Source organism: Siphateles boraxobius, unplaced genomic scaffold (genome assembly GCF_051911475.1).
Source record: "Siphateles boraxobius isolate OS27281-9 unplaced genomic scaffold, OSU_SipBor_1 13, whole genome shotgun sequence".
Lineage (NCBI taxonomy): Eukaryota > Metazoa > Chordata > Actinopteri > Cypriniformes > Leuciscidae > Siphateles > Siphateles boraxobius.
This window is the reverse complement of record NW_027508733.1, coordinates 19532786-19560473: the sequence shown is the minus strand read 5'-3', so window position 1 is coordinate 19560473 and position 27688 is coordinate 19532786. Positions and strand designations below refer to the sequence as shown.

The 27688-nt window shown below is 35.8% G+C and overlaps 3 protein-coding genes across 4 annotated transcripts; 1 reads left to right on the top strand and 2 right to left on the bottom strand.

Annotated features, from left to right (window-relative positions):
- Positions 1–592: 592 nt before the first annotated feature.
- On the top strand, positions 593–3370 carry nphs2 (NPHS2 stomatin family member, podocin). Its single transcript, XM_077226344.1, has 8 exons — positions 593–945; positions 1026–1129; positions 1247–1319; positions 1808–1890; positions 2299–2502; positions 2574–2629; positions 2711–2789; positions 2878–3370. The coding sequence occupies exons 1-8, from the start codon at positions 636–638 to the stop codon at positions 3142–3144; spliced, it is 1176 nt and encodes a 391-aa protein (XP_077082459.1). The 5' UTR covers positions 593–635; the 3' UTR covers positions 3145–3370.
- axdnd1 (axonemal dynein light chain domain containing 1) lies at positions 3337–13537 on the bottom strand. 2 transcript variants are annotated; one of them, XM_077226335.1, is made up of 25 exons: positions 13070–13537; positions 12394–12566; positions 11930–12033; positions 11735–11837; positions 11565–11650; positions 11422–11478; positions 11147–11255; positions 10315–10436; positions 10097–10237; positions 9905–10009; positions 9668–9788; positions 9496–9597; positions 9244–9410; positions 9116–9170; positions 8786–9020; positions 8486–8702; positions 8180–8273; positions 6148–6347; positions 5976–6060; positions 5771–5872; positions 5575–5682; positions 5147–5260; positions 4969–5060; positions 4767–4897; positions 3337–3518 (listed from the first exon to the last, which is right to left on the bottom strand). In XM_077226335.1, exons 1-25 carry the CDS (start codon positions 13167–13169, stop codon positions 3400–3402), a joined length of 3042 nt encoding a protein of 1013 aa, XP_077082450.1. In that variant the 5' UTR covers positions 13170–13537; the 3' UTR covers positions 3337–3399. The 2 variants fall into 2 exon arrangements, with proteins under 2 accessions (XP_077082450.1, XP_077082451.1); XM_077226336.1 differs by having other exon boundaries at positions 5783–5872; positions 13070–13181.
- A 651-nt stretch (positions 13538–14188) lies between these two features.
- nrd1b (nardilysin b (N-arginine dibasic convertase)) lies at positions 14189–27684 on the bottom strand. The gene is made up of 31 exons (XM_077226326.1): positions 27588–27684; positions 27239–27402; positions 26172–26358; positions 26017–26098; positions 25782–25935; positions 25615–25688; positions 25433–25528; positions 25222–25344; positions 25072–25129; positions 24907–24980; positions 22359–22428; positions 22069–22146; positions 21855–21975; positions 21683–21741; positions 21420–21474; positions 21215–21319; positions 21010–21133; positions 18928–19014; positions 18731–18850; positions 18603–18654; positions 18341–18491; positions 18113–18240; positions 17857–18019; positions 17741–17772; positions 16895–17033; positions 16759–16806; positions 16629–16681; positions 16464–16547; positions 16172–16379; positions 15113–15202; positions 14189–14956 (listed from the first exon to the last, which is right to left on the bottom strand). Exons 2-31 carry the CDS (start codon positions 27385–27387, stop codon positions 14732–14734), a joined length of 3189 nt encoding a protein of 1062 aa, XP_077082441.1. The 5' UTR covers positions 27388–27402; positions 27588–27684; the 3' UTR covers positions 14189–14731.
- Between the last annotated feature and the right edge of the window lie 4 nt (positions 27685–27688).

The following is a 27688-nucleotide window of genomic DNA, read 5'->3' as shown; positions in this document are numbered from 1 at the left end:
AAGCTTGAATTAATTTTTTTGGTGAGTCACTACGTTTTGCAGACATGAAATAGAGTTCTGATGTTTCAGCAAACAGTTGTGACAATTGAGCTTATAGTTTAGAGAATTTTAAGACTGTTTCGAAAAATGAGCCAAAGCTTTTAAGCAAAACTGTAAAGATCTTAAAAAGACAATATCAACTAATGATCTGTATAGCTTTTCTATTAGGTTGTAAACTAAATAGCCTAGAGTTTTATAAAAAAAATTTTTTATAAAAGATAGATCGATTTTTATTTGAACAATTATAAACGTATTGTCTTGTTTTATCAAATATATGTTTATTTTCAGACAGACATACATAGATGGATAGATAGACAGATGGATAGACAGATAGCCAATGTTCAATCTAAATCTTAAAAATAACTCAAAATGTTCATCATTATCATAAATAAACATTTAGAGGACACTCAGAGAGCATAAAAATTTGGCTTTTTGTTGCACGTTATTTTACATTTAGTGCATCTAACAAAACTGTGTAGGAGGCCACCATTGTGAAACATTCATTAGAAGAGCTCAAACACTCCCCCATCATCATGAACCTTCACAGGCCTACAGAGATCCTCCCCTTCAGAACACAGGAGCTGAGCAGACACCAGATGCTCCTCTCACTGAACACCGCAGAGATGGAGAAAAGAGCAGAAACATCTCATTCTTCAAGATCCGGACGGACAAAGAGGGAGCCGTCACCTTCTCCTAAAGAGAGAAAAACCAAAGCACCTAAATCCGTCAAGCTCCAAGAGCCCCACAAAAGAAAAGAAAAACCAGAAGTGACTGAAGAAGAGGAAAGTGGTGAGCCTCAGATGATCTCCAGCAGCACTGTTGTAAATGTAGACAGTGTAAGGGAGCGAATTAAAGAAGATCGAGAGGAGTTGTTGGGGTTATTGGAGACTGAGGGGTCTGGAGAAGGTAAGCTTAGACAAGAAAACATCTAAAAAAGATGGAGAACCCGAGTTCTTCTGTCACTCATCATGTATTTTTCTCGAAAGGCTTGAAGAAGAGATACCTTGGAGTTTGTGAGCAGCTTCTCATCGTTTTGGTCCTGTCTGTGGTGATCTTCTTCTTTCCCGTTTTAATCTGGTTCTGTGTGAAGGTATGCTTTCAGTTTTTGAGACTATATATTACAAATCAAGATATATTTGATAACTCTTTTAATTTCCAATAACTATAATTTATAACCGTTATTATACATGAAATTGTTTATTTGTAGATTGTGAGAGAACATGAGAGAGCTGTGGTATTTCGGTTGGGGCATTTATTGCAGAAGAGACCCAGGGGCCCTGGTACGGTCTCATTTACATATCAACACTTTTACATATAGTATATTTGCAGTTTTTATGTGAAGAATTTATTATTTAAATCTAACATAAGAATTTGTAAATATATCATATATATGTGTGTGTGTATATATAAATGCATATACTTTTTAAAAGTTAAATCAACTGATCAATTTATATATATATATCTTTATATATATATATATATATATATATATATATATAAACCAACTGATCACTATATATATATATATATATATATATATATATATATATATATAACAACTTGCAAGTGAGGAAACCTGTTGCCTTAAAATTATTAAGTAAATAACTTCTGTAATTGAAAAAAAAGTTATGTAAACAATATTTCAGTGTTAATATTAATAATTGTATTACATTAATTGTATCATTATTTTAATGTTAATATAAATAAGAAATCATTTAAACATTATTTTTAATGATTTAATATTTTTGCGTGTTTAATTTTGCTGCAGGGCTGATGTTTTATCTCCCATTTTTGGATGTGTGCCATATAGTGGACGTTCGTCTGAAAATACTTAAGATCCCTCCTCACACGGTAACGTAACAAAAAAAGCCTCCATATTTTCTGCATGTGTAAGTTTGCGTTGTATTTTCTGAGACGACCTCGGAGTCATCAAATGAAGTGCACTCTAAAAAGCTGACAACGACAAATACCATCCCACTGACGCATGTAAGTAAACATGAGGGAGGCAGTTGGTCACACGTTAGTCTCTAGACTGGGTTTTCGTGTAGCTCAAACTGTATGGTGCTAGCAACACCAAGGTCATGGGTTCGATTTCAGAGAAAACAACTGATACAATGTATATATGTACCTTGAGTCGTTTAGGATAAAAGCATCTGCTAAATGAATATATGTAAAGATACAATTTTATCATCCGCAAAGAAAATTACAAGCCTGAAAAAGAATAAACACCATATGATTTGATTGTCCTTACATCCTCAGGTGGTGACCAAAGATCTGGTGTGTACCGAAGTGAGTGCGGTGTGTTACTATCGTATCGAGAATGTGTCCGTGTGTTTTTCATCCCTCGCTGGTGTCCCAGATGTGCTGCAGGCTCTGACCCAGGTCTCCGTTAGAGAGATACTGGCACATCATGCCTTCACTGATATTTTGCTGGAGAGGAAACGGATGTCCCAGGAGGTTCAGGTACTTCAACAGATATGACATCTCATGAGGGCTTGAAATTAGTTTTAACAAAGTTGTCATTTGTCGGACAGGTCACTTTAGATTCGGTAACCTGCAGGTGGGGAATCAAAGTGGAAAGAGCGGAAATGTAAGTACATAATGTAAACAACAGATTCAACTCCAAAGGACGTTCCATGAAGTTACTCATAACATATGTCCCCTGTTGCAGAGAAGAAATCAGTCTTCCACCAGCGCTTCAACACAACTTCGCTGTGGAGGCCGAAGCGAGACGTCATGCGCAAGTCAAAGTAAGGCCAACGGTGCAAAATGGGATTCAAACCTACAACCCTTTAGTTACCAACCCAGCTCTATAACCACTGCGCTTCGCTGTATCAGGTGATCGCGGCGGAGGGAGAAAAGGCAGCTTGTGAAGCTTTGAAGGCCTCGGTGGAGTCTCTCTCTGGTTCTCCGCTGGTCGTGCACCTTCGACTCCTGCAGCTCCTCCACAATCTGCGCTCGGAGCAGCCCGCTGTGGTCCTCAACATACCTCCTGATATGCTGACCCAATCCATTGACCTCGCCAGTTTGACCCGACCTGCCAATCAAAGCCTGACCGCAGCTGACGGCTCTGAAGACGCTACCAAAGACTCACCCATGATGTAAAGACAACGTCTTTGTCAGTGTTTACATGTGAAGGCGTGAGCAGCTTCATTCTACTAATTTTACGTAGGAAAGAATAATATATTGGTACTCACTTAAAGCTTATCTTTAAAAAACACTATAATTTAATAACACTGTTAAATGTAATCTTAATCATTAATGATATCTGCAATACAAGGACACTTTAAATACAGATGTGTCTATTAAATACTTTATTACTTTGCCCCACATGAGCTCTATTACGGTTTTTATTCGCATTTAGTCTCTGGACATTTTCGAGCTGGCTTCAGATTTCTGACTTCTTGTCTTCTGAGCTTCAGAAGTTGTGACAGGGGTGCTGGGGGTCTTGGGTGCTGCTGGAACCTTCTTCTTGCTCACTGAAAATAGTCAGAAAATAGAAATAGGTCAGTTCATATCATATATATACCATTTAAATTAATAACCAAGAAATTTTATTGGTTTTGTTTACTTATTTGACCAACTAAAACTATATACTGACACCTAGTGGTGTGGATACAACATTAAAATACATATGGCTTCAACATGGCAATTGTTATTTTTAACATCCTTTTCAGGGGTAAAATGTTGTTTACCCTCTGGTACTGTTCGCATTTCAATGAAATGATTGTACTATATTTTAGTTTGATAATGTTTTTAATTTCATATTTTCACTTGATTTTATTGTACTAAATTATATTTATGCAGTAGTTATAATTCATTTATTCACTTTTTGAGAATGGACCTGAAAATTAAATTAACTTAAACGGTCATAAATCTTGAATTTGGAGCACAGATTTAAATTTGGCATCTTTTTTTTTCAAAGACACATTGGCAGATTATTGCTGAAGTGAAAGTTTAAAAAAGTGCACTTGAAAAAAGTTATAACTATAATTTTACATTTATTGTTAAGAAAATGCAATATATATTTTCCAAAACACGTTTTACTCTACAACTCTGAAAAAAAATCAAAGCCATAAATCTAAACAAGCGGTGTTCCAAATTTGAGGTTGATATCTTAAAAAATGACCTTTCAGTAAAAGATTTTGGTTGCAGAACCAAACATTTCCAATAGATGAAATGAATCTCCCATTCATTTCCAATGCAGCCATTTTTGACCACAAACAATACAAGTGTGACTATTTTTTTGTGTTCACACAGCAAGTGCCAAAACCTTTACTTAGTTTCATACTATTCCAATTAAGTAGAAAAAATAAAAAATAAACCAGAGGGTTAAAATTGCAAGAAACTACTTCAAATCCAATTTAAGGCCTAAGAATAAGACTAAAAAGATCTCCCAACACAAATTAAGGTTCGGTCATAATTACAGCTGTTTTGCAAATTTTCAGAGGCAAAATCCAAATTTCTATAGGAATCTACCATTTTGGGAATTTTGGCCGAAAGATTTCCCCACACACATTTTACAACAGGTCACACAAATTTGCCACGTTGGCCAACAGAAAGCTGTTTGATTTGAAATGTTCTTCTGTGTGAGCAGTGCTTCATATTCTGTTACACTTTTGACAAAAGACAATGGACCTTTGTGCCCACAACATATGTAATGTGACTGCACCTTTACCCGTCTTGTTCAGAATCTGAAGTGTAATGTTAGCCCCTGACACACTTACACTTGGTCTCAACACTTGGACGAGCCTGTAACTGCCTCTCCAGATCTTGTATCTTGTCCAGAGCTGCCTGTAGGTCTTCCTCTGCCTTTAATGCTTGTTCCTCCGCACTTATAGCCCTTGTTTCTACCTCTCTGGAAAATATAGCAAATGTAGAATGGGATCTCATTAAAGAGAAATTTAAGTTCACAATGCTAATACTTACAGTAGCTCTTGCTGAAGAGTTCTCACTGTTTCTAATGCATTGAAGGCAGCCTGGGCATTTTCAGTGTGAGGAGACAGCACAAGTTCTTCAGTCTAGAAAAGATTAAGATTTTGATGATTAATGCTTTACACTCTGTAGATGGGAAGCTGGTCACATGGAGAAGATATGAAATACTTACCCCTCTAAGTTGGACGGTGTACTCTCCTAAGTTCTTCTCAGTGATATTGCCATCATAACCAACTAGCTTGATGACTGAGCCATCTTTGTCATGTCTGCTGGCTGTTTCATCCCCCTGTGGAGGTGATTTGGTGGCATTTAATAGTATTTTTTAGTGCTAATCCATTGGACCAAGCTAACTATAAAGGTTATGATACACAGGGCAACTTTTTAGGCAATGTTGTCGTCAACGGGCAACCAGATGAGACACAGGGCCCATGACCGATCTAAATTATCCAGATAGAAATGTATTGCCCATTTTCAATGGGAAAGTGCCCAAGCAATAATCGCTCGCCAAGATTGCCCAGCAACATTGCTCAAAAAGTTGCCCTGTGTATCATCACCTTAAGGCTAGCAAGCAAACAGCTTATATGAAAAAGTGTTAGTTACATATTCATCAGCTCTTTGGAAAGAATAAGGCCCAATGGAATCTTTCATGGCTGGTTCCTCTTCTTCTTCTTCATCTTCTTCGGTAGGTTCCTCTGGTTGTTTCTCTACCTAAGAAGATGTACAAGGAAGTTATTCACATTTTTTACTACTTAGCATAGCTGTATTCTACCACAGAGTCCATACGGATGTCACTCACAGGCTGTGTTACCGTTTTTCCAGACAACTGCAGTTCTACCATGTTTCCCTTCACATCTGACAGCAGTATCCGGCAGGTCTCCACCCACTCACCACACTCTTTCTGAAAAAATAAAATAAAAACCAGTGCACAAGACACAGTGGCATTTCGGGCAGGATGTCAATCACTATTGCCAATCAAGAAAGAGATCTTAATTGCTAAGCACCTGAAGTTTGGCTAGCTGATACAACTCATTCTCTGTGTCAGTTGTGTTCTTCCGGATCACCTCCTCCACAACAGCCTGACAAGAGCTGCACGACAAGTTGTGTAATGAAATTCAGCTTAACCATAACTTACTAAGGCGTATCCTCTCAAGATGTTGAGTTTAGTGAGGTTACCTTGTGATATACTTAGAAAAGTAGTCAAGCTTTCCAGAGAGGTTCCTAGCATCCTCCTCTAGCTTCTCAACAGACACGTCCACAATGACGTTCAATTCGGGCGTTGGAAGATACGATTCCTGGTCATCTGAATGGACTGGCACCATTAGTAGCAGAAGGTCCACCATCCAGCGAATCAGCTTTGTGTGAAGTGAAGCTACCTGCCAACACAAGATGAGATCATTACTCATAGCTTAGGGCGTCCAGTCCTGCTCCTGGAAGTCCACTTTACTGCAGAGTTTCACTCTAGTCCTAGATAACAAACCTGAACCAGCTAATCAAGGTCTTCAGGATTACTCTAAATGTCCAGGGCTGCATTTCCCAAAAGCATAAGTAGATCATAGAGACCATTGGCTTACAATGCCTTTTGGAGACGCAGCTGTCCAGCTCTAAGCCATGAGTGATGATGCTTGTCTTGTCAAGCCCAGGGCAGCGTTTCCCAAAAGCATTGTATGTCTAAGTTGATCGTAGAGACCATTGGTAGTGGTGGGGGAAAAAATCGATTCTGTTCAGTATCGCGATATTTTGCGCACGCAATTATATCGATACAGGAGCGCAAAGTATTGCGATATTTAATTATAAAATTATCTGTTTTACTTTCTGGTTTTCTCAGAGTTTACTCTGATCATTTACATTTGCGTATTACATCCACAAGGTGACGCTTGTTGCGGTGCTTTGTTGTCGTACATTCAACAGCAAATTCAAATGAAAATGGCTTCAATATTACGGTTGTACACGACGCTCCGTCTTCTTTCAAATCGAAAGTGTGGGTAAATTTCGGTTTTATGATTATTCTCAGGTTATGTTACTCTATTATGTCTGCTTTATGTTACTCTATTGTATCTAAATAATTTTAAGTTATGTGCTGGGAACTATTTTTCACTGCTTGAGAACATTTGTTGAAATCGCCCCCTAAACACTCATTCACTAAGTTAGGCCTATTCCCTAAGTTTGTCCACTAATACGGTTCACTCACTTGAAGGAGTGAATGAAAACGAGTAAGCGTATTTGGACAGGCGTTGAGCGTACACTAGCCTACATTCATTAATGCTGTGCAATGTGGGACAGAGACGCGATCTGACACGCGTCCCATTTTCTCACAAATCTCTACGTTCATTTAAGACTTTATTTAAATCATTTAAGATTGCTCTTATGAGAACACTCGACAAAACAGACATTTTGGGATGATTTGTGTGTTATGGTTTGTTCAAGCCTGAAAGAGAACTCGATACTGACGCGCGTCTTTTCTGTGGGTCGTGTGTGTGTGTGTGTGTGTGTAATACAGGCAGGATTTAATAATACTAAGGTATTAAGGATACTGCGTAATTGCGTTAAACATTTTTAGCGCTTTAAACTTTTTTTGTTTGTTTTTGTTGCGGTGCCACGGTGGGGAAGTGATGAAACCAGTGTTGGGACTGAACAACGTGTAACACAGACTATTGTAGCAAGCCTAGAGCTTACCATTCATGTGAGAGGTCTCCAATTCAGAGAATAATTATGTCCTGTCCTGTAATAAGGTCCTGTGTCCTGAATGTTCAAGAACCACTTTTCAAGTTTTTGCTCTACCCTCCTAAGTTTTTGCACTTCAGTTAATGTGTAGAAGATAATGTTTACAGAATTAAATGTGACATTTAAAGTGAGTTGAGCGGTGTTAATTTCCTAATTTTTTGTAATGTCTTTGGATTATATGGGGGACATGAATCGCAATATCGCAGAATTGAATCGCAATACTTGCTGTATTGCAATATATTGAGAATCGCAATAATATTGAATTATGGCCCAAATATCGCAATACTATCGAATCGTCACATTTTTGCCAATTCCCACCCCTAACCATTGGTGGCAATTATTCTACAATCGATTTAAGCTTACGATGCTGTTGGGAAACGCAGCCCAGGTCAGTTGAACTCTGCAGGAAGGTGACTTCCAGGAACAGGTATATACAGCCCTGACTTAGGGAATGAAAGAAAGGTTACACAGGTCTGTGCTGTACCTCATCACAAAGCCTCATATTTTCACAGTGGAAAAAGTTTTCTTGAGAGAACAGGAATTCCTTCATTGTCTTGAAGACATCATCCAATTCGATCCTGTCACAGACATATACAGGGAAATTGGACATGGTTCAACCAGAAACATGAATCAAGTCTTGTGTCCAAGTTTGTCCATGTAGATTGTTCCAAATCAGTCGCTTATGAGGCTCCATTTCAGTAACAATGCTGCCATAGAAAGTAGCCGCTAATTTAGACAGTACTATGTTTGTCAAGATAGCTATAATGTTTGTCCCTTGCATCTCTCTTACTTGGTGTGGGGTTTCTTTTTAGCCCTGTCACGTTCTAACTGTGTGCTGTCCACTAGCAGAAGAGCCTCCTCAGACATATTCATCATGTTGCCAAGAGCTTCTTCCAACATAAGCAAATCACCCAAAGACTGGTCCTCTGGAAGTCCACTCAAGGCCTTTAACCTTCTCGACCAGAACTCCATAGTTTCAATAAGCAACATTAGCGTTGCGTGAATACCTGCATTAACAACCAAAAGCAGACATTGATATCCATTGGAGAAAAAAAAGACTATGTCAAGAACCAAAGGCCTTGGTTCTCACCACTTTCTCCATTGATACGGATTCCCAGTTGATTCTGGAGCTCAGTGATGGTCTTTGCCAGCTCCCTCATGGCCTCCTGGCCTTTAGGTGATGCTCCATCTAGACCAGGGTGTCTCCTAAAGAGCTGGAGGCAAACCTCAACCCAGGACTCTTGTAGGCTAGTTAACTTTTCAAGTGTTTCCTGACCAGACACTAGGTCCTCCCCTCCATAACGCTCACACTGCTGCATCAACACCTATTAGTTGGAACATAGATAGCTATCATTTTTATATTTAAAGTTAAACAGTTTTACAAAGATAATTGAGAAATAAATAAAAAATGATTGCTAACCTTTGACCATTGCTTCAGGTCTTCAGACAGCTTGTCAACTTTCATATTAGGGTTCCTAACGAACCATAAGAGAGCCAATAAAAATCACACAAATACAAAGAAAAAAAAGCAACATTTTTTTCACTGACCTTGATTTGTCTTCATAAAATTTCTGCCACTCAACAAAATTAGCACTGACAGATTTGATGGACTCGCGTTGGTTGCTTTCAGCCTTTCTGAGATTCTTCATGAAGTTGGTCAGTTTATCTTTCCATCGGTCAGTCAATTCCATGATATGGGACACATCCTCCGAGTCCTGTGAATAAAAATAACATGGATATAACCATTAGTCTACATGTTATAGTCTTGACAGACTGAGGTAAGAGGTATTGTAAGTGTACCTTCGTTGTTAGGAAACCAGTGAAACGATCTGCAGTCTTGGCCCAGGTCTGCTCACTAATATTTAGCCGTCTGACCAGATGAAGTTTATTTATCTTTACTATCTGAAAGAAAAATGTGAGACATTTAGACTCAAATATTATAAATTCTATAATAAAATATTAGAAAGATCACCTTGACTGCAAGACTGTAGGTGGCTTTTCTCCAGAGGTCTCTTTCATCATATAGCTGGGACATCTGTCCTTCAAGTCTCCTCCTCTGCAACTCATAAAGCTCATGGTACTCTGCCACAATACTGCAGAATGAATGTTATTTCAACCAGACAGATATAAAGTTTCAATAAATCAATGTGAATCTGTAGTAAACACCCCGTTCACACTAATAAACTGTTTTAATGATTCATTCACGCACTTTGCATTGCGTTGTGACTCCTCCAGGGCTTTAGCAAGCTGCTCTTTGGTTTCCTCTGCCTCTTTGGACACACTCTCATCATGTTGTTTCAAAGAACCCAGGTCCCTTTTAGAGATTAAATATACATAAAGTAAAAAATGTTTTTTTTAAATCACACTCAATGGTCAATTTTTAAGTTGTGTTAAACGTTACATATTAAGCTTTGCAATGGAGCTTTTGAAGTGAATGATGTCTTCAGTGAGCCGGCGATCTAGAGCCTTCTGCGCTAAGGTTTCTGTGTGCAGACCCTTCACCTGCCGTGGGATACGGTCCAGTAGAGACACATACCTCTGCCTAGACAAGTGGAAGAGGAAGTGAAGTCACTCTCTAATGAAAACACAGAGAAGGAAAAAAAAAGAAGTAAAACAGACCTGAGCTTGGCGAGGAGCTGACCCCTCTCTGCACATTCAACGCTGACCTGGCGGATTAGCTCGTGGAATACTATGTTGTAGATGTTCTGCTCAATTCGAACCAGCTCCAGTAAATTTTCAATCTGAACAGACAAAGCATTATGAAATCATTTACAGTTTGTGATCCAGCTGCTGTAAGATCCAATCCAGATGGCTGCTTCATCTTTTAACAAAAGTTTCTTTGCGAACTCTCCATTACACTGCGCCTCGTTTACAAAACCAAATGCTCTGAACAAACATATAATCCTTCAATGCGATTCGAGACAACAATAAAGTCAACCATCTGCTTGTTTCCAACGCTGGGAACCTCTAAAGTCTGTACAGACACACAAACTAGCTATTTAAACTGCCAAAGCTAACGTTCATTCACTCTTCCATTTGTCCAGTTGTCTGCAGACTCAAGTGAATGGAGTATGTCAGAAACTGAACGCACATATACTGTATCCAGTGTAGACAGCGTCAGTGATTGTAATGGGTTATATTTACTTCTGAAGTGACTCTCACATCAAGTGTAGGCAAATGTCAGCCGTTAAGCGACTGAATGCCAGTGGGCGGGGCCTATGGTGCGTTGATCTGTAACTATTCGTCGATCTGTAACTATTCGTCGATTCTTGCTCTGGTGGCGGGCATATGGAAATGTATTTGCCTGTGTGGTGTCACAGATTCCGCAATATCAAAACGCGCCTTTAAATGCTTTTTTTGTAATAAGGAGCTATAAAACCTGAAGGATGTTTTAATGGCAAATTCAATTTCTCATGTCATGAGCCTTTTAAAAACCATTAAAAAAACTAACCTGCGAGAGTTCCGTTAGCTCTTGAAACTCTTGATTGACACCTGCTTTTTCCAACATGTTGTCCATCACCTTCATTAACTGAATCACCTCAAGACGACCGCTTGGTTTCCTAGTGGTTGTTTAGAAAATGTTATAAATATTGATATCAATAATTTCAAATAAATATAGAAAAATTAGACATGCATATGACATGTCTTCCTAGTTTTTGTTTTCAAAATATTGATAATTTTTAAATAAATTAATGAATCTTAAATAAATATGTTAGAGCAACTTACAATGATGGAAAGACTCTTAGCTCCTTCTTCTCATCTTCTAGGAGAACTGTGAATTTGCTAAAATAAAAAATAAAAATGAAGCAAACATTTAGCTGTAGTACAAAAAGGGAGATGTTGTCACTGACCAAAGCAGACTCACTTACTCTTCATAGCACTGCAGTCCCTTAAGGCCTTTGTTTTTTATGATGTGATATTCTTCTGGGATTAAAGTTTCCAGTGAACTCAAGTCCTTCAACCCAAAAACAACAACATGAAATTACAACATATACAAAGACACTGTGCATCAAATTCAGTTTAATTTCCTGTCACTTGCATTGTGATCTCCTTGAAACTGAGCAGAGCTTCTTTCAGCCATTTGTGGGAGAGACACTCGGTCCCTCTGATCCACCAGAGCATCACAGAGAAAGGATATGTCTCTGTTCCGATTCAGACAAACACAGTGAGCTAGAAAATGTCTTCAGTGTATTATGGATAAATGTATGTGTTATGTGTAATGATTCACTCAAACCTTCCAGCTCCAGTCAGAGAGGTTGGCTGGTTGAGAAAGTATTGGTATTTCTTGCGTCTAGTGGGATGGTGCCACACTGCATCAGGGCGGTTCATGAAACATACCTGGTGAAAGAGGTCAAAAGAGCTGATTCAATTACTAGAAACAATTTTGGCGAACGCTATTTTTCCAAGTACAACATGATCCTAGATCAACGTCTTTCTCGATCCTGGAACAACATTCCAATCAACCAATCAGATTGAGGGACACGATTACATTTTATGTCAAGTTTAGGGTTAAGTGCTTCTACGTCCGTATTATTCACCTCTCATTTCCCTCTGATTTTAGGGATAATTAATGGATAGGGTTAGGTTTAGGTGAAGGGATAGGATTAGGACTACATTTGCAGATAGTAATGTTGTTCCTATGTCAATGTTGATCTCACTTGGCAAAAACACGGTGAAAGATACTTAAGTGCCACAAACCTTGAAGTCCTTAGGAGTTTTGCTTAATCTGAGGGGTCCGAGTCTGTCTTGAGTACATGTGGTGGATGTTAAAGTTGCAAGGAGCTCGTCTGGGATTAAATCGTCATGCACTTGCAGGCTGCTTTCGTCTTTTATAGGTGTCCTCTCCCTCTCCTGAGGAAGCTTTGTGGCTACTAGACACATGAATAACATAAGTAAATAAGAATAACATAAAAGGTTTGTGATGTGTCACATGTCCTAAATGAATATTAGGATTATAAAAATAAAAATAAAACTAATTTGGTGAAATTACATGAATACATTTATAATAGGCTATTAAAAAAAAAAGTGTTGGTAACCAGAAAGTTGACGGCACCCATTGACTTCTATATTAGGAAAAAAATACTATAGAAGTTAATGGCTACTGTCAAATGTCTGGTTGCCTACATTCTTTAAAATATCTTCTTTTGTGTTCATCAGAAGACAGAAACTCATAACGTTACAGGTTTGGAACAACTTGAAGGTGAGTAAATGATGACCTAAATTATATGGGTGAACTTTCCCTTTAAGATTAAAGTTGATGATGTAGCAATGTGGCATTAAAATAAATAAGCACACAAACAAATAAATATTAGTCAAACAAAGATTATGTAAAATGGATTCTGTAATTATTGATCATAGATGATAGTTTCCTCACTGTTATTGACAGCAGTAACGTTGGTCGATCTCTTCGTCCTGCGACTCTCTGGTTTTGCTCCATCCGGAGGAGACGGGCTACACTTGACAGACACTGACATATTGAGTCTTTCTAAACCATAGACTGTAAAAAAATAGGTCTAAACTCGCAGGACACTATTTACACACGAATAACCGCAGAAAAGACGCAAACGCGCGAAAACATCACACTTTCTGCCGTTATCCATGCTAGAATGCGCGTAAACGCTCGCTACTGTGCACGAGCTCCAACTCCAAATAGAGCAGCTAATAAAAGTTTGTTGCCATGGACGCGTCGCGTGTCTATGTAACTTTCCAGTTACAAAATCACACTCGAGAGACTAATCTGAAGATAATATTTAAATAAGAAAGTTTTTATTATCTTGTTAACATATGTTCTTTCCTGTAGTAAAATTAAGGCTTTTAAATATTCATAAGATATTTCATGAATATTTTAGCGGGTAGATGATGCCATGGTAGCCAAACAAAGCCCAAACTGGTTGCTGGCCACCGGCGTTGTTGTTGCTGCTGCTAACTTAACTAAAACTATTAAAAAATTATTTTCGGTAATTGAAATTAAGCTGAAATAAAATAAAACTAATTAAACATAAACATAATTAACATAATTATTAGATGAAAAACTAAAAATGGAACCAAGATTAGAAATGGTTTGTCAACTCTAACTGAAATAAAATTAAGTTGAAGTACTAAAACAAAAATAAAATAAAGCTATATAGAAACATAAAAAATCTAAATAAATAAATAAAAGATAAAATATAAAAACCCTATTTTTTTTATAAAAAGCTATATAGAAATATAAAATCCTAAAACTGATAAAATAAAGTCATATACCCACCAAGAACATTTTAAAAAAGACAAAATTATTAAAAGTTAAACTAAAATAATAAAAAAATTAATAAATACTACAATAGTATACATAAAATACCAAAACAAATAGCCTGTTACTTTTTTTTAAACAAAAAGTCTTAAAATTACTTTTTTAATAAAAAAAATGTATTATTAAAATGAACATTTAATTGTTAGACTACTGAATAAAACATACTAAATACCACATCATCCAAATTTGACATAAGGCTGTGCGTCCACATCTCCACATTTTTATTCACAGTTAGATATTCTTACTTTAAAAAAGTAAGACTGCAATATTAATGATATGCACATATACTTATCCCTGATAATCTAATACATTTATAAATGCCATTTTAATTTTTTTGTCCTCTAAAATACAGTACATGGAAAAACTGGATTACTCCAACAACAGAGTTCTTATGCGTCACTTGATTAAATGCAAAGTTTTAAATATGGATATGTTTCTTACAAAAACCCATGGCCTTGCCTCAGAAGGCTTTTAATGGATCGTATGGATTACTTCTATGATGGATGGATGCACTTTTTGGAGGTTCAAAAACTCGGGCACTATTAAATGCTATAACAAAGCTGGGAAGAGCCAGGATTTTTTTAAAATATAACTCCGATTGTGTTCGGCTGAAAGAAGAAAGTCATACATCTATATTTTTGGGGTGAACTATTCTATTCCTTTACCATAATCAATTACGACAGACAGAAATAGTTTTTCGACAGTTTTCATAGAGGTAGCCGTGGGTCATTCTGAGTGTGTTTCAGTCTACAGGAGGATTTTGTGGTAGGGGTGCAGATTGAGGGAAGACGTGAACGCGCGGATGTCCGTTATCATGGTGGCTTTGGTGAGGACAGGCGAGGCGGGGAGGAAGATCAGCTCCGACACATTCCCATATGAGGACATCTTTATTTCTGCATCCTGAGTCTCTGGGGCAGAACAGGATTGATCATCTCCGTGGGTTTCCTTCTCTTTCTCTCCGAATCCAACCACCTGCATGGATCATAGAGTCATTTGGCAGATGTTAACATGATCAACAGTTTCAACATTCATGACCATTTTCTACCGTCTCAATGACCCTTTAAAAATTCAAAAGGCCCTTTTTTTAAATAATAGATCATAACAGAAACAAATAAATAACATACATACATGTATACTTAGTTTTCTACTGTTTCCATGCCTGTGCTCCATGAAAAAAGACACCAGTTCATCTTTGGTGACATCTTTCAGGACTTCAATCTGTCGGGTAGAGTACAAATGTGACATTCTCACTAAATAAAACTCTCAAATATTCAGAAGAAAGAATAAGAATAGAAATGCACCGACATTCAAACTTTGGCTTTTATATATAACGATTGATAAGGTTATATCTGACAACCAATAAATGGCAAGTTTTAAAATTCTATATTATTTTGTTTAAATAAATAAAACATAAAAAACTAAAATTAGTCATTTTATATTGCTACAAAAATGAAGGCATAAATAAATAAGTGAATGAAGACTAACAAAAACATTGGAGACGTGGATTAAATATTTAAAATAGATAAATAAATGGCAAACAAAAATGATGTGGCGTAAATATATAAAATAAATTTAAAAAACGAACAAAAAATGTCTTATTAGGCACAAATAAATGTAATTAATATTTTGAATATTTTTTTCCCGTTTTCACTTCAATTTTAGTTTAACTTTTAGTAACTTTTTATGTGCTTTTGTCATTTTTTCAATTAGTTTTTGGGGATTTTATATTTCTATATAATTCATTTATTTCACTTTAATGAACTTATATATTTATATGGCTTTAATACATTTATATGTTTCAATTTTTTGATTTTTTAGATTTCTATATAGCTTAAATTAATTTATTATTTCAGTTTCCAGTTTTTTTATATTTCACATCGGTCACATTTGAAATAAATAAACTGTATTACATTTCTATAATTTTTATCCAAATAAAAAAAAAACTCTTTTCAATGCGTGAATCAAAGCATCAAATTATAACTTACAGTATGAAAAATGTAATTAAATTACATTTTTCTTTTTTAAATGATTAACTTTAAGTGACGGAAGATAAATGAACAAATAGAGGAAATTAGCATTACCAATTATCCAGTATGGGCTGATGCGATAATCTGTAACACTGGATGACAACCGCTATGGTACCATTAATAATATTAAAGAACAAGAATATATGGACTGATTTCTCACTTCTTTATTGAGCCTCTCAAAGACATACTGCTGTGTGACCACTTCAAACCAGTTCCTGTCCACTTCGTCCCCGAGCTGCGTGTCTTCACACTCCTTCAGCTTGATCAGAGCGCCCACTTGAGTTTGAAAAGCCTCGTCCGATAAGTTATTCATCTTCTCCCCAAAGGTGACTAGAAAAGCTTCAATTTTATCTTCCACAAAGTCAGTGCTGCATGGTAAAAATAAAATGTTATTGATATTCATTGAGAAATGGACTAGAAGATAAACATCTAGTTTTCCACATAAACCTTGCCTGAACTTGGTCGCCTGAGTCTCGACGGTCACTGAAAAGCCAAGGACACAGGAGGTGTTTCTGCAGGCGGGATACACCTGATACCTGAAGGAAGAGTCAAGTAAGATCCGTTGAAGAAAGATTTACACAAGGAAACAGTCTGAACGACGAAGCTTTATAACTGACCCTAGAGTTTCCTTTGTCCTCAGGAAATCAAAGCAGGGTTCTTCCATGTGCATCTGGCAAACACAAAAAAAGGTATTAAAAAAAGAAGGACGATACTTATACTTTCAGTTTAAGCGACAGCCCAAATCACCACAAGCAGCTCCATCAGCGCATGTTCTCGCAAGTTTTTCAGTCCTGTCTGGAAAAACAACAATGCTTTAGTATGTTCCTTGCATAAAGCTATGAAAGAATTTGAGAAGATCTGAAATGGTCACATGGACTACTACCTGATGGTATACTGTGACTTCTGAGTTGGCGTCTGCCGTATTGAGGGACTGGACTTTACATAAGTGGTGCGTCTGTGGTAACTCCACCACTCTGAACAGGACAGGAAGTGCAGCTGGAGGAGCTTTGTATTGGAGTTTGCTGTTAAACACCAAGGATGTTGTATTTGTCAGTAAATAAATAAACAAAAATGTTACTTAATTAAAAAAAAATGATTATTCTATAAATTCTATATGTAACTAACCCAGCGGTTCTCAAACATTTTTTGCACTTCCATTAGCACCTCATCCCCCATAATGTGATTCTTAAATATATGATTTAAATATATAAACATTTTTCAAGTAGACCTTTTTGTAATTAAAGTGAACAAATTAAAAATGTGATGTTTATTGTGATATTTTGTTATTTTACTTCCAAAAAGTAACCTAATAATGCAACGCGGATTACATGTAACATGCTACCTTAACATTATAAAAAAATATATATTTAATAAAATCTACAAAATTTATTATTTGTAAATGGAATTTTGTAATAATTCTGAATAAATAAAAAGTGATTTCAATTAGTTATTTTATGTCCAAAAAGTAACCTGATAACGTAACACGCATTACATGTAACACGCTACCTCAACATTATTAACAAAAAAATATTTGATAAAATATATCAAATGAACTATTTGTAAGTAGAATTTTGTAATTATTCATGTCCAAAAAGTAACCAAGTAATGTAACGCGCATTACATGTAACACATTACCATTATTATCAACATCATATAACATCAAATAATTCAATTATACTCTACTTCTTTTATATTTACATCTAACAAGATTAAAAAGCAGCCTACTTACTCTATAAAATACTGCAGAAATTCCTTGGATTCCTGTTTGTGCAGAAATTGTACAAAAAAAAGTGATTATTGTGTAAATACTTGCTCAAAATGACATACATCGTCAATAAGACTCACGGTACTTGTGATGTTTCCTTGTATGAGTCCTTCTATGTGTAACTCGGCCTTGAAGCGATTCACAAAGTCCATGAGATCAGCCACGCTGATGTCCGCCATGATGGCTTCATACTTCTGCATCACAGAGAAACGATGATGCTCAAGAATCTGCAGTCGAACATCTCTGTAATAATACACAGTAATGAGACCGACTGATGCAAACGGAGATCGCTGGTAGTTTGAAATGACCAGTTTCAAATTGAAATCGATTACCCACCTTCCAAGTTGATCTGGTTTAATGAGGATGGTGTAGTAGGTTTTCTTCAGCTGCTCAGTGAACATGCTAAACACATCTGGAGCGGTGCTGAAGTCGGCCAGGTGGTCTACGATCAGGTTCAGAAGCAACTAAAGAAATGAACGAAACTGGCAGAGTTAGTTTGTTCAAATGAATCACTTTCATTTGAGAGACAGATTCAAAAAGAATCAGAGACACTATTGAACTCACAGGCAGTTTGTGGTTGAATCCTTTGAGTCTGAGGAACAGGCCGTGGTCTCCAGGAATTAACGTATACTCCAGCTGAGCCACAACTGCATCGTATGCCGGCTCCGCCAGATTATGAGCCAGAATATTCACAAAAAGATCCAACAGGACCAGACTGGGAGAGGAAAAAGTGTCCATGTATAATGTGGCAGATCTCCAAAGAATTCGAGCCTTTTTACAGGATTGGTAGAGAATTATGAATTCAATTTGTTGAGGAGGAACTCACTTTTTAGGAGATTCCAGTATGATTGGAGTGAGCAGCTGGAAGCGTGCATAAGCTATTGGAAAATACAGACATAATTACGCATATTACATTGGGTGTATCCCATTGAGATTCTCTCATTGTTAAGGTACCTTTGGGTATTTTAAACTTGTTATCCTTTCTGAACCACAGACAGCCTCTCTCGTTGTCGATTATTTTGACTGGGAAGTCCGTGTCAGGGCAGTCTGATGTTTTGAGGGTGAAATCTGAGGCTGTGGATGGGGAAGAACTGAGATGAAAACTGTTGTAAAGAAAGGAATGAACCTCCAGTGAATGAATGGGAACTGACCTATAAACTTGTTCTCAGCTGGGAGGTGGAGGTCAGAGTTCAGCGGGAAATCTCCAGCCCAAAGGTCACTGTACTCTTGTGGAATATCTGTGTAGGTATAACACTTCATGATTAAGTCAAACTGATGCCTGATATATCGGTGCCATATTGGTTATCAGCTGATATTATAATTTACATTTTTTATTGTAAAATATTATTTTTTTAGATACTGGAAGATTATTTAGACCATACGGTATAGATATAGATTAATGAATATTTTATTTATTTGTGCCACATCAAAAAAAAAAAAAAAAAAAAAAAAACCTCTGTTAGTATTCATATACTGTAGATTTATTTATTTATTCATTTCATTTATATATTTATGAGACAACCAACTATTTTATGTAAGTCTATCCATCTACTATCTATCATCCATCCATCCTTCAACTATCATCCATCCATCCAACTATCTATCATCCATCCGTCCAATTATCATCCATCCATTCATCCATCCATCCATCAACTTTCTATCATCCATCCATCAGTTCATCAACTATCATCCATCCAACTATCTATCATCCATCCATCCTTCAACTATCATCCATCCATCCAACTATCTATCATCCATCCGTCCAATTATCATCCATCCATTCATCCATCCATCCATCCATCCATCAACTTTCTATCATCCATCCATCAGTTCATCAACTATCATCCATCCAACTATCTATCATCCATCCATCCTTCAACTATCATCCATCCATCCAACTATCTATCATCCATCCGTCCAATTATCATCCATCCATTCATCCATCCATCCATCCATCCATCAACTTTCTATCATCCATCCATCAGTTCATCAACTATCATCCATCCAACTATCTATCATCCATCCATCCATCCATAAACTTTCTATCATCCATCCATTCATCAACTATCATCCATCCATCCAACTTTCTATCTATCTATCTATCTATCTATCTATCTATCTATCTATCTATCTATCCATCCATCAACTATCTATCACCCATCCAACTATCTATCACCCATCCAACTATCAACCATCCATCTATTCATTATCTATCATCCATCCATCCGACTATCTATCATCCATCCATCCAATTATCATCCATCTATTCATCCATCCATCCATCAACTTTCTATCATCCATCCATCAGTTCATCAACTATCATCCATCGAACTATCTATCATCCATCCATCCATCCATAAACTTTCTATCATACATCCATTCATCAACTATCATCTATCTATCTATCTATCTATCTATCTATCTATCCATCAACTATCTATCATCCATCCATCAGTTCAACTATCATCCATCCAACTATCTATCATCCATCCATCCATCCATACCTAAACTTTCTATCATCCATCCATCCATCCATCCATTCATCAACTATCATCCATCCATCCATCAACTATCTATCATCCATCCATCCGTCAACTATTTATCATCCATCCATCCATCCATTCATCAACTATCATCCATCCATCAACTATCTATCATCCATCCAACTATCATCCATCCATCTATTCATCAATTATCATCCATCCAACTATCATCCATCCATCTATTCATCAACTATCATCCATCCATCTATCATCCACCCATCAACTTTCTATCATCCATCCATCAATCACTAATTTCTTGAAGCATTTAAAATAAAAATGTAAATAAATTTCGTTTTTTTAGTGTTTTATTTAAACAAAATAATATACAATCTGAAAATTGGCCATTTATCAATTAATGGTGATCAAATTAATTAAATCAGCCATAATTTTAATCCTACTTCCATTATATCATATCTAACGAATATAAAAACCAGCCAACTTATTTATTCTGCAATATTTGAGATTATTTTAATTCTGTGACAATATCTTCATGCAAATTTATTTTTCAGTGTATTATTTTTCATTTATATTTTAGCCCAAACTATGTTGTACTTTGATATTTAAAAATGTATGAAATTAATATCTTTTAGTAATATTGGTTATCATCTAACAGTATCTACCAGAATTTGAATGTCTATGCATCCCTAAAAATAAAGCCAAACCATTCCCAGATCTATTGTTGCGGTTTACCTTCAACACTGTACTGCGTCCCAAACCACTTCTCCTTTAGTGGACAGAGACCATCATGTTTGGGTGACAGCAGTAATATGTTGGCCGTCACTGGGGTCAAGAGTTTCAAAGCAGCTGAGATGACCTTCAATGACAGATTAAACATCAGAACACCATTCATAAAATATTTAGCATTACTAGTTTAGTCCAAAAGACAATGCCATGCCTCTGGGTTGTATTCAAACATAAGCTGGTCTCCACACAGGAAGTCCTCTTTTGGGAAAAGTTGCATGTTCTCACAAATGTTCGCCACAAACTCAATTGGTTCCGTCTGGTACAAAAAACATAAATATGAGAGTTGAAGGCCTGCGACTGTTCTATTTATGAATTTAGATGATTTCACTCAAGAGAATGCGGGAAAAACAAATCACCTGCTCCTGATAGTGAAAATCATTGGCTTCAATCTTTTGGATTTCCTCATAGATTCTGAGAAAACGCATAACAAAGAGAATATTGAGGTTTTTGTTTTTGTGTATTCAACAAAAGCAACAGGATTGAAGGACATTATCAAAACCAACTCTTAAAAATAAAGGTTCTTTTCTTCTCAAGAACCATTTTTACTGTAAATAGGATTTCATATTCTGTCATATCAGTTTGTGAAATCCTTTTCAGGTTTCAATGATCTGCTGCCCACCTCTGCTGAGGTCCGATAGACTGAAGCATCTTCAGATACTGGAAGATTGTATGAATGACCTACAACCACAATAAAACATTTCTTTATTAAAATATAATGAGGAATAAAAGGATTCCCACCACATAAAAACAACTGAGGACTTAATTGAGCCAACACGAAGGGTTTTTCAGACCTGGAAGAAGTTCTGGAAGCCCTCGTCGCTCAGGGTGACTGAAACGCTGAAGATGGAGTAGGTGGTGTTCTGATCGAAACCCGTCTCACTGTTTCCTCCAAACAGACCGATAGCCCAGCACCTTCAGATACAGAGCATTTCATTTCATTTGATTCAAACTGATTCATTAGTGATCAGTTTAACGATACAAGTATGAACAGAAAGTCAAACTCACTTCTTTCTGAGTAAAGACAATACACTTCCAGCTCCTTCATGACCAATCAGCCAGGAAATGTAATGCAGGGGTTTCACTCTATATGCCAACATGTACAAACACAAACACTCTTTATTGCCATCAGCCTAATGCAAACTTGTACTATTATGCCATTAAGTCCTGGTTAAGAAGCTTGGTGGCCACCAGCATCCCATCCTGGTCTTTTAAGCAGAGTATACTTCTCTATCTTGACCTCAGCAGGGTAAGACATGGTGCATAGATTTTTACAGCTGTCAGGATGTGTTACTGACCGGTAATGTTTGCCCTGAGGTGGAAGAGCCCAGCTGATGCTCAGCGCATGAATCTTTCTTACTGGCACCACTGAAAATGACACACATAGTTATCAAAGATTCCAAATGCTCATTTGAATTCACCAACACATGAGTAGGCCTAGATTTGGGAGGCACTGAATCATAAATAATGATATTCAGTACAGTTAGCATAAAATGAAACCCAAGTGATTAAAGAAATTGTTAAATTTTATTATTTAAATACATTTATATAAATATTATATTATATCAAATGTAATTGTAAATATATATATATTTTTTAATATTTAATTTAGTTTTAATAATTATTTTTTATACAACTATTATATAATATTATTTAATATAATAATAATAATAATATAAATAATATTATATTATATCATTTCTATATTTTATTTTATTTTAAATATAATTTTTATTTATTTAAAAATAAACATGATTTATTAAATTTATTCAAATATGCTTTTATTATATTCCACTTATTATTGTTATTAAAATAATAAAATAAAAACAACAATAATTTATAAATTTTATTTTATTTTCAAATAAACCTTTGATAATTTCATTAAATATAAATAACATAAAAACTAATAATAACAAATTATTTACTTTATGAAATGTATATCAATATGCTTTTATTACTACTACTACTACTTATAATAATAATAAAAATAATAATAAAATAAAAATAAAAATAACAACAATAGTAATTTATTTTATCGATTTTATTTTATTTTCAAATAAAAAACAAATAATAACAAAATAACCATTTACTTTAAAAAATGTATTTAAATATGTTTTCATAATAATATTCTAAAGCATTATTGTTGTCATATTAATTAGTAATATACATTGATAATATTAATATTATAATTATAAACAAAAAAATAATAAAAATTACATTATATATATTTAATATTTAATTTAGTTTTATTTTATTTTAATGTAATGATAAAAATTTAACTTTCATATATTTTAGATTCATTGCACACCAACTGAAATATTTCAGGTCTTTTATTGTTTTAATACTGATGATTTTGGCATACAGCTCATGAAAACCCCAAATTCCTATCTCAAAAAAATAGCATATTTCATCCGACCAATAAAAGAAGTGTTTTTAATACAAAAAAAGTCAACCTTCAAATAATTATGTTCAGTTATGCACTCAATACTTGGTCGGGAATCCTTTTGCAGAAATGACTGCTTCAATGCGGCGTGGCATGGAGGCAATCAGCCTGTGGCACTGCTGAGGTGTTATGGAGGCCCAGGATGCTTCGATAGCGGCCTTAAGCTCATCCAGAGTGTTGGGTCTTGCGTCTCTCAACTTTCTCTTCACAATATCCCACAGATTCTCTATGGGGTTCATGGAAGCATGAAGTGCTCCAAAATCTCCTGATAGCTAGCTGCATTGACCCTGTCCTTGATAAAACACAGTGGACTAACACCAGCAGCTGACATGGCACCCAAGACCATCACTGACTGTGGGTACTTGACACTGGACTTCAGGCATTTTGGCATTTCCTTCTCCCCAGTCTTCCTCAAGACTCTGGCACCTTGATTTCCGAATGACATGCAAAATTTGCTTCCATCTGAAAAAAGTACTTTGGACCACTGAGCAACAGTCCAGTGCTGCTTCTCTGTAGCCCAGGTCAGGCGCTTCTGCCGCTGTTTCTGGTTCAACAGTGGCTTGACCTGGGGAATGCGGCACCTGTAGCCCATTTCCTGCACACGCCTGTGCACGGTGGCTCTGGATGTTTCTACTCCAGACTCAGTCCACTGCTTCCGCAGGTCCCCCAAGGTCTGGAATCGGTCCTTTTCCACAATCTTCCTCAGGGTCCGGTCACCTCTTCTCGTTGTGCAGCGTTTTTTGCCACACTTTTTCCTTCCCACAGACTTCCCACTGAGGTGCCTTGATACAGCACTCTGGGAACAGCCTATTTGTTCAGAAATTTCTTTCTGTGTCTTACCCTCTTGCTTGAGGGTGTCAATGAAGGCCTTCTGGACAGCAGTCAGGTCGGCAGTCTTACCCATGATTGCGGTTTTGAGTAATGAAACAGGCTGGGAGTTTTTAAAAGCCTCAGGAATCTTTTGCAGGTGTTTAGAGTTAATTAGTTGATTCAGATGATTAGGTTAATAGCTCGTTTAGAGACCCTTTTCATGATATGCTAATTTTTTGAGATAGGAATTTTGGGTTTTCATGAGCTGTATGCCAAAATCATCAGTATTAAAACAATAAAAGACCTGAAATATTTCAGTTGGTGTGCAATGAATCTAAAATATATGAAAGTTAAATTTTTATCATTACATTATGGAAAATAATGAACTTTATCACAATATGCGAATTTTTTGAGAAGGACCTGTATTTTTTAAATGTAAATAAATATTTCATATTTCAATTAAATATTAAGTTAAATTGCATACTAAATTAAAACTTATAATATTACATTAAATTAAAGTTCAATGTAGCTTTTTAAAAAGATTCTAGGTAACCTAACTGACGTTAGCTATACAATCTAAAATCCAACACTACCTCGGTATAGCTTGTTAAAATCTGGGGTATCAAATGGATCCTGAAGGTCTGAAAAATTCACCCGTGGCTGGCCACTGTGGGGAAAAAAAGAAAAGAAAAAAATTACAGTAAAATCAATCCTGGGTGACATAAATGGCAAGAAATATGACTGTTTAGCATACGTACTTATTTGGGATCTTAATAAAGATCTCTCGCACCCATTCTTCCAGGGTATCAAGTGTGTCTATGAGGATAAAGTGTCCAAAATTAGACCCCTGATGTAAATATGAGGATAGTACTGTATTCATTCAGAGACAAATGATTTATTCTCATTGCCTCTGGACTGCACAGTGAGCGTCATGTAATGAGCAGAGTAAAATCTCCTCCAGAACTCTCTCAGACGCTCATAAGTGTTGATATTCTTCTCTCTGGGTTCGTCTTTCAGTGTTTGAGCATTTCCTGGTGAAATATCAAGGGATGGACAAATATCATGACCATCATTCTCTTGTTTGGCATAATCTCAAAACATTATGAACATGTGACTGACCCCAGAAGAACTTGCTCATCGGATGACTGGCTTTTGCTAAACTTCCAAACAGCATCTCTTTGCGGTTAGAGTCTGACGGTCGGCCCATCTGGTACTCTGTTAAAAAGAATTTAGCTACATTACATTTCATTATTAACTTTGATCGGCGTCAGCAGTGTAGTTTGTGACGTGTTTTTACTGACCGCTATCTACGGCCTCCACCTCCCGGTCAACTGCATCAGGAATCATCAAGGGGCAGATGAAAAACTGCGCCCACCTGTGGACAAATAATGCAAGTGCAGGTTTTTAAAGGGGCAGTTCACCCTAAAATTAAACGAATATGTGATTGATGATTGAATATTAAGCTCACCGATCCAGTGCTTCTTTGAAGCATTTCCTCTGAACATCAAATTGGAAAATGGTCCGCTCGCAGTCTGTGGAAGCGTTGTCACTTCCTCCGTGTTTTTTCAGGAAAGCATCAAAGCCATTTTCGTCCGGATACTTCTCACTGCCCATGAAGACCACTGGAAAAATAACAATGTGAATATAAAGGAAATAAAAAGGTAAGAATAAAATAAATGACCCCTTGCTGTCAATAAACACACTGTGTTCGAGGAAATGGGCAAGACCAGGTAGATCCGCAGGGTCACTGAAGCTTCCCACGCTGATACAGAGCGCAGCTGCGGACTGAGGGAAGATATAAGATATTGAGTATTATATCTATTTATAAATGAAGTAACTGTAAAGAACTGACGGTCACCTGTTTCTCTGAACGGCAATTCTTCTTCCTCCCTTCACTGCATTTAGTCACGTCATTCCTGTCTTCGTCAGCACTCTCACTGTCAACATTCTCTTCCTCTTCTTCGTCAGCCGGGTCTTTGCTACTCTCTGATTGGGTGAGGTCTGATATGAGAAGCACTTTGAGTCCATTGCTCAGCTCAATGTACCTGGAAAAGGTTTAATTACTTCTAGTCAGAAAAAGAACCATTAAAAAAAAAATATATATATATATTTATAAATTAGAGATGTATTGTTATTAAAATGAAAAAATAAAAATTGTAATGACAAAAAAAAAATGTATTTCTAAAAATACATTTGATAATGTGAATAAATACAAATATGTAATAAAAACGAATAATAACAAAAAAGAAATTCTCAAATTGTATCGAAATACGGTTTTAATAATATTTTTAATATTAATTTTTCAAAAATACATTTATTTTCATTTAAATTGTTATTTATTTTATAACATTTATTGATTTTTTTTATTAATAATAATAAAAGAAAAAGAAAATGACAACAATTTTTAACAATTTCATACATTTATTTTAAAAAATACACTTGATATTATAATTTTATATAAATAAAATAAAAATTAATAATTTTATTTGATATGCTTTAAAATAATATAAATAATATAATTATTATTTAATTATTAAATTATAAATAAAACAATAATCACATATTTTTTCAAAATGTATAATTTTATTTTAAACATAAATTTGATAATATAATAAAATAAACTAATATCCATGATAAATCAGATTTATTCAATTATGGTTTAAATATGTTTTATTTATTAATATTTTATATAATATTTACTAATAATAATGATAAAATGTATATGTGAACAATAACAATATATTTATAAATGTATTATTATTATTATAATTATTAATATAAAGACTGATAGTATGCAAATGACAGTTGTTGTTATTAATTACTATTATTATATTATTCAATCTATTTACATAACATGCATAACATTAATACATTATTATTGTTGTTGTTGATATTTTTACTATAGAGCATAAAATGTCTTGCTACCTGTATTTTTTCGGGTCGTTTGGTGATTTGATTACTCTCGGGTCACTTTGATCGGAGACTGGTTGGTCAGTTCGAGCTGGTTGAGGTTCTCCGCTCTCTGGACCGTCACCAGACACTTCACAGGCAGGTCCACAGGAAGTTCGCGGCATTTTGACTCAAACACGCTAGATTTAACATGCGCACTACATTTAACATGATTGACACCTGTCACGAATACACTTTACGTCATCTTCTGTATCAAAACTCCAGTAGCTACTAATACTTTTCAGGACTTGCGTTAAGACAACACAACACAACACTAAAAAAACGTTTTAATAATTAAACTTTTGCATACAATGAAGTAACATACCTTCCTTTCTGTTGTCGAATGGATTAGGCTACGGATGTTGCGCCGTTAACGCTCATGTTGAGCACACCCAATACACTGAAATCTCATTGGCTGATACACCG